Source organism: Macrobrachium rosenbergii, chromosome 26, assembly GCF_040412425.1.
Source record: "Macrobrachium rosenbergii isolate ZJJX-2024 chromosome 26, ASM4041242v1, whole genome shotgun sequence".
Classification (NCBI taxonomy): Eukaryota; Metazoa; Arthropoda; class Malacostraca; order Decapoda; family Palaemonidae; genus Macrobrachium; species Macrobrachium rosenbergii.
Window position 1 is genome coordinate 45,939,797 of NC_089766.1, and position 12,500 is coordinate 45,952,296.

Sequence of the window (12,500 nt, forward strand, 5' to 3'; positions counted from 1 at the left end):
GCCAGACGCACGATTATGGCTAACTTTAACCTTAAATAAAATAAACACTACCGAGGAGGCTAGAGGGCTGCAATTTGGTATGTCTGACGATTGGAGGGTGGATGATCAACATACCAATTTGCAGCCCTCTAGCCTCAGCAGTTTTCAAGATCCGAGGGCGGACAGAAAAAAGTGCGGACGGACACACAAAGCCGGCACAACAGTTTTCTTTTACAGAAAACTGAAAAAATATGTCAGTCCTGCCAACAGCCGCCCTGACAGAGATTGAAAAAAAAAACCCACCTCAGATCTAGCCTTATAGATAAAAATAAACTGGAACCACCCGCCCGTAATTCATTCCTAGTTAAAAAAAAAAAAAAAAAACGCGACTGGCCTGCCATTACCTGTAATTGATGACCCGGGAGAGGCAATTACACTCCGGCCTCATTATTTCCAGGTAAGATAACGCGATAATGCTAATGGTCGCCGGACGGGGTGGCCTGGTTTTCGTCAGTTTATGAGGTTGCGGAATATAATGATAATATTCGTAATAAGGGACAGGGTTGGATTGTAGCAGTGACCAGTGATTATGGTGATGGAAAGTAAAGTACCAATTATGGCAGTTTTGATCTTACGAATAGAAGCATTGTTATATTTTATTATTATTATTATTATTATTATTATTATTATTATTATTATTATTATTATTTTCTTATTATTAATAATAATATTATTCTTTTAGTGTTTTGTCATATTTTTCTTATTATTTTACATGTATATCTTTCGGTCCATCGCAGCATTCCTTCGGTCCCTAGCTGCAACCCCTTTCATTCCTTTTACTGCACCTCCGTTCATATTCTCTTTCTTCCGTCTTGCTATCCACCCTCTCTAACGGGTTTTCCTCCTGTTGCACCTTTCAAACCTTTTACTGTCAACTCGTCTTTCACCCCTGAATGACCTCATAGGTCCCAGCGCTTGGCCTCTGGCCCAAGCTCTACATTCCTTGCTCGAAAAAGCTCAGAATTCGAAATCTTATTCTGAAAACTGGACAAATCAAGTTCTGCTTCGCCCTCGGTAAAACCTTTGGCAGGAGGCTCGCTCCCTTTGCTTTTTTTTCTTTCGCTCGCCCCACTGGTCTTATATTCAAATTTACCAGGTGTTGCAAGGAGAGAGAGAGAGAGAGAGAGAGAGAGAGAGAGGGAGGGAGAGAGAGAGAGAGAGAGAGAGAGAGAATCAAAGCAACAATAAAATCAATAAAATGAAGAATTTGAACTGGACCAAAACACAGAAAGAGAGAGAGAGAGAGAGAGAGAATCAAACTGGCGTTAAAGAGAGATTTTTCAAAGAGAGAGAGAGAGAATCAAACCGGCGTTAAAAGAAGGATTTGAACTGAATCAAAACTAGAGAGAGAGAGAGAGAGAGAGAGAGAGAGAGAGAGAGTGTGAGTGTTAAAGCAACAATAAAAAGAAAAATTTAAACTACCAAAACAGAGAGAGAGAGAGAGAGAGAGAGAGAGAGAGAGAAAGTCAACAATTAAAGAATTTAAGCTGGACCAAAACCAAGCTAGGAGAGAGAGAGAGAGAGAGAGAGAGAGAGAGAGAGAGAGAGAGAGAGAGAGAGAGAGAGAATATGTAAAAAGAATATTTCCCTATTCATGAAAGACCCAGATGCAATGAAATTGAAGGAGAGGAAAAAAAAAATATGACGATCGGATTTTTGGGTGGAAATGAATTCTCCCGTCTGAACTACAGTAGTTCTGGAGAATGCACTTCATGCATGTGCAGTTTGGGGAGAAGTTCAAGCGAAAATGCAGTGCATTGCTGTCCTAATACTATTCTTCTTGCATTTTGGTATATTTTTATCTATTTATCTATTTATTCATTTATTTTTTTATTTTTTAATAAGTGGGATCTCTTTTTTTCTGAATTTCCCTTTACTTTCTCTTACTTCTTCTTAATGAACACCTTAAGATTCTTTGGAAGCTTGAATTTCAGGTCAAGGGTTCCTTACTGAATAATATAATAAAAATGATAATAATAATAATAATACTAATAATAATAATAATAATAATATTCTTTGCAGGCTTGAATTTCAAGTCAGTGGCCCCTTTGGTGGGCTTGTTCCATATGAATAGGGTTATTCATCTCCTGAATAATAATAATAATAATAATAATAATAATAATAATAATAATAATAATAATAATAATATTCTTTGGAAGCTTGAATTTCAAGTCAGTGGCCCCTTTGTTGGGCTTCTTCCAAATGAATAGGGTTATTCATCTCCTGAATAATAATAATAATAATAATAATAATAATAATAATAATAATAATAATAATAATAATAATAATAATTTTACTTAGTAAACACAAAACAACAAAACAGCACTGAATACCAAAGAGATTTATCTTTCGTATTTCTTTGTGTACGTTTTACTAATATATTCTGCCCCGTTTTTCTGTGATTTAGCTGAAAGCCCTCAATGACAGATGTAGTCATTAGTCGTGATTAAAGAGACGAAATATTTGGTCATTAGCACCCTGGAATTTCCATGTTTTTGTGCGTTAATTATTTATAGGGAAACATTACTCGCGTAGAATAAAAATGAAATTATTGTCGTGTTTTCGTTTTCTGTAAGAAAAAACTATTATGGAGATTGCTGTTTATAGCCTGTCCGTCCGCACTTTTTCTGTCCGCCCTCAGATCTTGAAAACCACTGAGGCTAGAGGGCTGCAAATTGGTATGTTGGTCATCCACTCTACAGTCATCAAACATACCAAATTGCAGCCCTCTAGCCTCGGTAGTTTTGATTTTATTTGAGGTTGAAGTTAGCCATGATCATGCGTCTGGCACCGGTATAGGTGCCACCAACATGACATGCCACCACCAGGCCTTGGGTGAAAGTTTTATGGGCAGCGGCTGAGAGTTCCAAACAGCATTATACGCTGCACAGAAAATTCGATTGCGCCGAAGAAACTTTGGTGCATTTTTTACTTGTTTATTATGATTTATAGTATTTTTTTCTTTAGAATAATGATAATGATACCAATTAGGATTGACGTATTGTAATGATTATTGTTGATTATTAATTTTTATATTGAATGAATGAATGAATAATTCATTTAATTATTAATGTATTCATATGCATATTTAATTTTTCATAGTATTTTTTTCTTTGGAATAATGATAATGATACCATTTACGATTGACGTATTGTAATGATTATTGTTGCTTATTAACTTTTTACTGAATGAATGAATGAATAATTCATTTAATTATTGACGTATTCATATGTATATTTAATTTTTCATAGTATTTTTTCTTTGGAATATGTATATTACGATTGACGTATTAATGATTATTGTTGCTTATTAAATTCATTTAATTATTGACGTATTCATATGTATATTTAATTTTTCACATATGTATATTTCCAGGAACGAGAGCAGTAGCATCTTGTGGTGTTGGTCGGGAGTTTTGTGGATCGACACTTGGAAGAAAGCGCTGCTCTATTGGACCTGCGCAACTGCGCTTCTCCTGAAGCCACATACGTTGAATATATTCATACTAGGCTCACTTCTGTGTCCAATGTCTGTATATTCATAGTATTTTCTCTCTCTCTCTCTCTCTGACAAAATTTCTTTGAATATATTCATATTAGTTCTTCTCTCTCTCTCTCTCTCTCTCTCTCTCTCTCTCTCTCTCTCTTTAACAAAATTTCTTTTAATATATTCTCTCTCTCTCTCTCTCTCCTAGACTCAATCTTCGTTCGCCAATCCCTCTTCTTTCATACTCCCTTTCATCCATCTTACTTTCTTCAACACTCTCCTGAGAATTGATCCTATTCCCCTTTACGTCGATTCTCGATTTTCGATTGTCGGGGTTCCTTCCTCTCTCCCCTGTGTCATCTCTTTCCTCTTGCGTTATCTCTTTATCTCCAACCTCTTTTATGTCAGTTATCTGTTCACATTTGCCTCACTTATTTCTCCTCTCTCTCTCTCTCTCTCTCTCTCTCTCTCTCTCTCTCTCTCTCTCTCTCTCTCTCTCTCTCTCTCAATTTTCCTTCTTCATATTTTCTTTATTTACTTCTCCCTAAATTGCTTCAATCCGAATTCCTATTTCTTCACTTTACCGTTTTACCATACCTTATCACGCCTCACCCCAACTCTCACCCACAACCCTCACTCTTCACCCCACAACCCTCACCCTTCCCCCGCACTCTTCACCCCACAACCCACATGACTCACCCCACAACCCACACGACTCACCTCACACCCCTCGCCCTTCACTCCACAACCCTCACCTTTCACCCTACAACCCTCACCCTTCACACCACGATCCTCACCCCACTACCATCACCCTTCACTTCACCCCTCACTCTTCACCCCACAACCATCACCCTTCACCTCACACTCCTCACCCCTCACCCCACATTCTCACCTCACATCCATCACTCTTCACAGCCATCACCCTTCACCCCACAACCATCACCATTCACCTTACACCCCTCACCTTTCACCCTACAGTCTCACCTCACACCATCACTCTTCACCCCACAGCCATCACCCTTCACCCCACAACCATCACCATTCACCTGACACCCCTCACCTTTCACCCCACATTCTCACCTCACACCCCCACTCTCACCCCTCACTCATCACCCCAAACCCTTCACCCTCACCCACCCCTCTCTTCACCCTTCACGCCAGTCCTCACCGTTGACAAAAACAACATAGAGCCTCAGGGAAAATAAGGGTTTTATGTTAAGCGTAAAGAAATAGAAGAGTAGTTTTTTTTACTGTTTGAGAGAATTGGGGGGGAGGTTTTTCAAGTAGGGATATTCTAGGTGGGTTTTTAAGGGAAATTCAGCTGAAGAATAGTCTGAGAGTAGCTTTTTTGATAGTAGAGTGGGGAAATTCTTAGGGAATCTTAAGAATAGTTTGAATAGTTTTTTTATTGACAGTAGATGGAGTTATGACAAAGAATTGCCTTTTTCTTGTTTGAGTTTTCTGTAAACTGAAAACTGTTGTGCCGGCTTTGTCTGTCTGTCTCTTTTTTTTTGGACTTTTTCTGTCCGCACTTTTTCTGTCTGCATTTTTTTTGTCTGCACTTTTCTCTGTCCGAACTTTTTCTGTCTGCGCTTTGTCTGTCCACCTCAAATCTTAAAAACTCCCAAGGCTAGAGGGCTGCAAATTGGTATGTTGGTCATCCACCCTCGAATCATCAAGCATACCAAATTGCAGCCCTCTAGCCTCAGTAGTTTTTATTTTATTCAAGGTTAAAGTTAGCCATGATCGTGCGTCTGGCAGTGATATAGGACAGGCCACCCACGGGCAGTGGTTAAATATTCATGTGCCGCGGCTCATAAAGCAATATACCGAGGCCACCGAATGATAGATCTATTTTCGGTGGCCTTGATTATACGCTGTACAGAAAACTCGATCGCGCCGAAGTTTGCATTTTTTACTAGTTTTCTTTTGTGAATAGAAATGGATGTCTTGATGGAAAAAGTTTTTTTTTTTTTTCTCAGATGGGAGATGGAATTCTTATAGATTATTTTTTTTATTTATATGGAGAGATGAAAGACCAATCTTTTTTAGTTCAGCAGTCGATGTGATTTTTTTCTTATAAGAAACAGCTTTTCAGCTTTCCCTAAAAGTGTCCAGGGGAAACTCCCAAAAAATAAACAAGTACAAAATGCGCCGAAGTTTCCTCGGCGCAATCGAGTTTTCTGTACAGCGAATAATCAAGGCCACCGAAAATAGATCTATCTTTCTATGGTCTCGGTGTAATGCTGAGTGAGCCGCGGCCCATGAAACTTTCAGCCCAGGCCCGGTGGTGGCCTGGCCTATATCGTTGCCAGACGCACGATCATGGCTAATTTTAACGTTAAATAAAATAACTACTGAGGAGGCTAGAGGGCTGCAATTTGGTGTTTGATGATTGGAGGGTGGATGATCAACATACCAATTTGCAGCCCTCTAGCCTCAGTCGTTTTAGGCGTCACTGTAGTCCTGAGTCCTTGTCTTCCTGGGTTCGAGGCCACGAGACGACGAACTTATGATCAGCTAAAAAAAAATTAACTTTCGGGGAACATATATGAAAATATATTATTTCCGAGGCAGAGCGAATTTGATATTGAAGGACGTTTGTAGCTTAATGCTTGTATATGAATCACGCTGATGATAAAATTTATTCATATTTATATATATATATATATATATATATATATATATATATATATATATATATATATATATATATATATATATATATATATATACAATATCATTATACAAGCCATTCTGCAGTACCCCTCACTGTCTCACCCCTGAAACTCAGCAAAAAAAAAATAAAAACACACACACACACACACACACGCAAAATTTAACCACATTTTCCTCCCCTCTTTATTCGATTTTTCCCTGTCGTCTAACGGTGTGTCCTGTCAAAGGAATAGGCTCCCATTTCCCCATCTTTTTTTTTAATCTCCCATTTTCCCCATCTTTTTTTTCTCCCCCATTTCCCCATCTGTTTTTTCTCCCCCATTTCCCCATCTTTTTTTTTTATCTCACATTTTTTTTTATCTCACACATCTTTTTCTCCCCCCATTTCACATCTTTTTTATCTCCCATTTCCCCATTTTTTTTCTCCCCATTTCCCCATCTTTTTCTCTCCCCATTTCCACATCTTTTTCCCCTCCCCATTTCCCCATCTTTTTCCCCTCCCCATTTCCACATCTTTTTTATCTCCCATTTTCCCCATCTTTTTTTTTATCTCCCATTTCCCCATCTTTTTCTCTCCCCATTTCCCCAACTTTTTTCTCTCCCCCATTTCCCCATCTTTTTTTCTCTCCCCCATTTCCCCATCTTTTTTCTCCCCATTTCCCCATCTTTTTCTCTCCCCATTTCCCCATCTTTTTCTCTCCCCATTTCCCCATCTTTTTTTTTATCCCATTTCCCCATCTTTTTTCTCTCCCCATTTCCCCAGTCATTTCCCCATCTTTTTTTTCCCCATTTCCCCATCTTTTTTTTTTTTCCCATTTTCCCCATCTTTTTTTCTCTCTCCCCCATTTCCCCATTTTTTTTTATCCCATTTTCCCCATCTTTTTCTCTCCCCATTTCCCCATCTTTTTTCTCTCCCCATTTCCCCATTTTTTTATCTCCCCATTTCCCCATCTTTTTTTATCATTTTCCCCATCTTTTTCTCTCCCCATTTCCCCATCTTTTTCCTCCCCATTTCCCCATCTTTTTTCTCCCCATTTCCCCATCTTTTTTTCCTCCCCATTTCCCCATCTTTTTCTCTCCCCATTTCCCCATCTTTTTTTATCCCATTTTCCCCATCTTTTTCTCCCCATTTCCCCATCTTTTTTTTTTTATCCCATTTTCCCCATCTTTTTTCTCCCCATTTCCCATCTTTTTCCCTCCCCATTTCCCCATCTTTTTCTCTCCCCATTTCCCCATCTTTTTTTATCCCATTTTCCCCATCTTTTTTTCTCTCCCCCATTTCCCCATCTTTTTTTTTATCCCATTTTCCCCATCTTTTTTTCTCTCCCCCATTTCCCCATCTTTTTTCCCCTCTCCCCATTTCCCCATCTTTTTCTCTCCCCATTTCATTTTTTCTCTCCCCATTTCCCCATCTTTTTTTTTTATCCCATTTTCCCATCTTTTTTCTCCCCCATTTCCCCATCTTTTTTTCTCTCCCATTTCCCCATCTTTTTTTCTCTCCCATTTCCCCATCTTTTTTTTTCCCCATTTTCACGTCAATCTCGACTAAGGGTTAATAGTTTGCGTCTGTTAAGTTTGTCATCGGAGTGGAAAATGAAACGGTTTGGTAAGATTTATTATAAAGGGAAGGACTCTGGCTTCTTCTTCTTCTTGGGTTTCTTGGGGCGGTGGTTCTCAACCAGGGGGGAATCTCCCCCCCCCGCCGAATTTCAGGGTTTAAGGGGCGGGGGAGGGAATTGTGACCAAGGATTCTTAGTATATTCATGTTGTTTTAAATGCACCTTGTGAGGCAATTTTGGAAAGGAGGGGGGCTGGTTCTCAACCAGGGGGAAATTCCCCCCTAGGGGAGAATTTCATGGTTTCACTGGGTGTAGGGGAATTGTGACCAAGATTTTTAGTATTTATATTAAAATTATTCGGAATGCACCTTTTGAGGCAGACAATATTGGAAAGGAAAGGGGGGGGTTGTCAACCAGGGGGGAATTCCCCCCTTGGGGAGAATTTCAGGGTCTGGGGTGTTTAGGAATTGTGACCAAGGATTTTTAGTATTTATTTGGATATTATTTTGAATGCACCTTTTGAAGCAGACAATTTTGGAAAGGGAGTGGGGCCGGGTTCCTCAACCAAGGGGGAATTCCCCCCTAAGCTGGGGGAGGGGAAAATATCAGGGTCGGGGGGTAGGAATTGTGACCAAGGATTTTTAAAATAGTCGTATTATTTGAAATGCACCTTTTGAAGCAGACAGTTTTGGGGGGAGGGAGGAATGACATTCTGACATATGGTGAAAGGGTGCCTGGCCCAAAAAAGGCTGAGAACCTCTGTCCTAGGAGCACTGGCTGAAATCTTTAATAAACCGAATTACTTTCTTCAGATGGTTTTCTGGCCCGTAGATGGTGCGGATATTTCTGTCTCTTTTACTTAATTATTTCTTTCAAGTTCAACTGTTTAGCTGGTATAGTGGTTAGTGTCGTGCCATGCCACTCAGATGTCGCGGCATGAAAAATCACTGGCGCTGTAGCATGATCAGTTACTGCTGCAGTGTGAAGGGGTCTGCTGCGGTGGGAGGTTGGAATCAGCATTCTTTGGAAGCTTAAAGAATTTCAAGCCAATGGCCCCTTTGGTGGGCTTGTCCCATGTGAATAGGTTTCATCTACTGAAGTAATAATAAATAATAATAATAATAATAATAATAATAATAATAATAATAATAATGATTAGCTCTAACTTTTGTCAGATCTTCGGGACTTATTCTTTGGAGAGATTTGTAAAGTCTTGCACAGTTTTTACTTCTTCTTTTATTTCTATTGAGGAGTTGGTGTCTTCCAGATCGGCTTCTCTGCGAGACACACATACATAACAGATTCCACTGATATGGATTATTTTTATGGGAAATAAAGAGAGAGAGAGAGAGAGAGAGAGAGAGAGAGAGCTGTGCCGACTGTTATTTAGGAGAGAAAAAAAATCTGTGCCGACTCTTATAAAGGGGGGAGAGAGAGGTCTGACCTTTAGAGAGAGAGAGAGAGAGAGAGAGAGAGAGAGAGAGAGAGAGAGAGAGAGAGAGAGAGAGAGAGAGAGAGGGACACCTATGTAGACTGTTATTTAGGAGAGAGAGAAAGAAATCTATGCCGACTCTTATAAAGGAGAGAGAGAGAGAGAGAGATAAGAGTAATCAACATTCCCATCTTTCCTGCAGGGAAGATAGAAAACCCGGAGAGAGAGAGAGAGAGAGAGAGAACGGAAATTTATACGATACAGCGTCCTTATTGCTGGAAAATATCTAAAGTCTCGGATAAGTTTGCGCCAAGAATACATCCTACGTTGATGAAGTAAAAAGAGAGAGAGAGAGATCTGTGTCGACTCTTACATAGGAGAGAGAGAGAGAGAGAGAGAGAGAGAGAAAGAGAGAGAGAGAGAGAGAGAGCTTACGTGAATCGATCACTCAGAGACCAAGGGATTCTCTCTCGGAGATTTAGCTTACAAAAGAAACGGTGGAAGGATATCTCTGTCCCTTTTTCGCTGATCGGAGGATGTCTCCAATCCTTACACGGCCCCGTGATGGCTTCCTCAAACCCTGGACCCTTTATCGGCTTCCCCCCCCACCCCCCCCCCCTTCTTTTTTTAGTTTTCTGTAGAAGAAACCTGCCGTCCGCCCTCAGGTCTTAAAAACTACTGAGGAGGCTAGAGGGCTGCAAATTGGCTAGAGGGCTGTAAATTGGTATGTTGATCATCCACCCTCCAATCATCAAACATACCAAATTGCAGCCCTCTAACCTCAATAGTTTTTATTTGATTTATGTCTAAAGTTATACAATCTTGCTTCTGGCAACGATATAGGACAGGCCACCACCGGCCCGTGGTTAAAGTTTCGTGGGCCGCGGCTCATGCAGCGTTTTACCGAGACCACCGAAAGATAGATCTATTTTCGGTGGCCTTAATTATATACGCTGTAGCGGCTGTACAGAAAACTCGATTGCGACGAAGAACACTTAGGCGCTTTTTTTTTTTTTTTTTTTTTTTTTTTTTTTTTTTTTTTTTTGTAAGGGGTCATACCGCTTAGGCTGTGAATTTGAGCAATCAAAGAACAATAGTTCTTTATTTTAATGTTTATTTTTTTATTAATGTGAAGATATCACCGACCGCAAATAGCATTAATGGCTTTACCCCAAGAAAGTAGTGTAAAACCCCCAAGGAATACAGGGGAAGGAAAGAAATTCCAAATTCTACAAGTGAATGGTTTGAAAGGCTGATCAAGAAGGTTCAAAACTTTGTGTATGTGAATCTGACAATGTGTCTGTGGTATTACGAAGGCTGTTTTCCTTCGTAATTTCCTAATATGCTTTGAAGACCTTTCTGATGAAATTTGCAGGTTTCTGTGAAATTGGTCTGTTCAGAGTCTAGCTGACACTTTCCCTATATATATATATATATATATATATATATATATATATATATATATATATATATATATATATATATATATAATAAATTTTATACATAATAAAATTTGTGTATTTTATATATATATATATATATTTATATATATATATATATATATATATATATATAAATTTTATATGTATAAAATTTATAATTGTATGTATATAATATATATATATATATATAAGTATGTATATATAATGCTAATTTACATATTTTCTCAGAATACCCAACAGCGTCAAAAACAGAAACTACACAATAAACGTATACCTCTCACAAGTCCCAGTGTGTGTGTATGTATGTGTGTATGTGTATGTGTACACAAGCATGTACACACTGAAATTCCTGTCCTTATGTTAAAAAGAAAAAGGGGTCGATGTAGCGAACTTAGAAGCCAACCGGAAACCATTGTGAGAGAATAAAAATGTTTCAGAGAAAATGCGATTCTTCTCTTCGGCCTTTGAGAAGTGGTATAATATTCTTTGTCCTTTTTCTCTTTAAAAAAAAAAGTTTGAATAAACATCACTTTTTTGAAGAGAGGAAAGTACGTTTTGAAGCCCCTTTTGACGTAAAAACTAGCATAAAATGCGCTGACGTTTCTTCGGCGCAGTTGAGTTTTCTGTACAGCCGCCACGGCGTGTATGATCAAGGCCGCCGGAAATAGATCTATCTTTGGGTGGTTTTGGTATAATGCTGTATGAGCCGCGGACCGTGAAGTTTTAACCACGGCCGGGTGGTGGCTTGTTCCATATCGTTGTTAGAAGCACGAATATGGCTAACTTTAACTTTTAGATAAAATAAAAACTACTGAGGCTGGAGGGCTGCAATTTGGTATGTTTGATGATTGGAGGGTGGATAATCAACATACCAATTTGCAGCCCTCTAGCCTCTGTAGTTTTCAAGATCTGAGAGTGGACAGAAAAAAGTGCGGACGGACAGACAAAGCCGGCACAATAGTTTTTTCTTTTACAGAAAACTAAAAAAAAGAAGAATGATTATTCTTCTTGAAAGGGCTGGTAAAAGGAATTTTTTTTTTTTTAGATATCAGCTTTCCTGTAATTAAAATTATTTGTCCGAAATACTCCTTCATACACAAAGTCTTTTGTTTACTGAACAGAAATATTCATATATTTTGGAATGTGATCATGTATTTTTTTATATATATATATATATATATATATATATATATATATATATATATATATATATAAATTATCTATGGGTTCTTCTACTTCATCTTAGTGTTGGTCTGTTGAATAACGTATTTACTTAACTAGTTGAAGGCCAACCTGCTAATAACATTTCTTATAATTTTATTCCCTGGTATGCTGTTTGTACCACAGGCTCATGTTCGTGAAATTTAGGATTTTACATATTTTCACATATTCACTTTTTATTATATTATTTTTTAGTATTTTCGTTTCTAAACTTCGTCTTTTCCCTTCTTTTGTTCAAGCGGAAATTAGTTTCACTGATCATGTTTCCTTAGTTTAAATTATTATTATTATTATTATTATTATTATTATTATTATTATTATTATTATTATTATTATTATTCAGAAGATGAACCCTATTCACATGAACAATCCCACCAAAGGGGCCACTGACTTGAAATTCAAGCTTCCAAAGAATATTATTATTATTATTATTATTATTATTATTATTATTATTATTATTATTATTATTATTATTATTATTATTTTAAGAAGCTGCTGAAAGACCTAAATAGATATACATTTTACCCCCAAAAAATATTATTATTATTATGATGTCATTTAACCTCATGAATTTACGGAATATATTTTTAGATGAATAATTTTCCAATTTTTGCCATTTTTGAATTTTTTTTTTTTTTAGTT

General features: G+C 37.9%; 2 protein-coding genes across 2 annotated transcripts in view; both read left to right on the forward strand.

Moving 5' to 3' along the window:
- LOC136852835 (transmembrane protein 72-like) overlaps window positions 1-3,583 on the forward strand; it is a 233,908-nt gene extending 230,325 nt beyond the window's left edge. Inside the window, exon 7 of the mRNA XM_067127739.1 lies at window positions 3,415-3,583. Within this exon, the coding sequence (XP_066983840.1) occupies window positions 3,415-3,583 (169 nt within the window). The remainder of the gene's footprint in view (window positions 1-3,414) is intronic.
- Window positions 3,584-4,215: 632 nt separating this feature from the next.
- Window positions 4,216-4,575, forward strand: LOC136852836 (putative proline-rich protein 21). Its single transcript, XM_067127740.1, has one exon. The coding sequence runs from the start codon at window positions 4,216-4,218 to the stop codon at window positions 4,573-4,575; it is 360 nt and encodes a 119-aa protein (XP_066983841.1).
- Window positions 4,576-12,500: the final 7,925 nt, after the last annotated feature.

Excerpts from the sequence above, each read along its gene's own strand:
- LOC136852836 (XM_067127740.1), top strand. The coding sequence starts at position 4,216 with ATGACTCACCCCACAACCCACACGACTCACCTCACACCCCTCGCCCTT.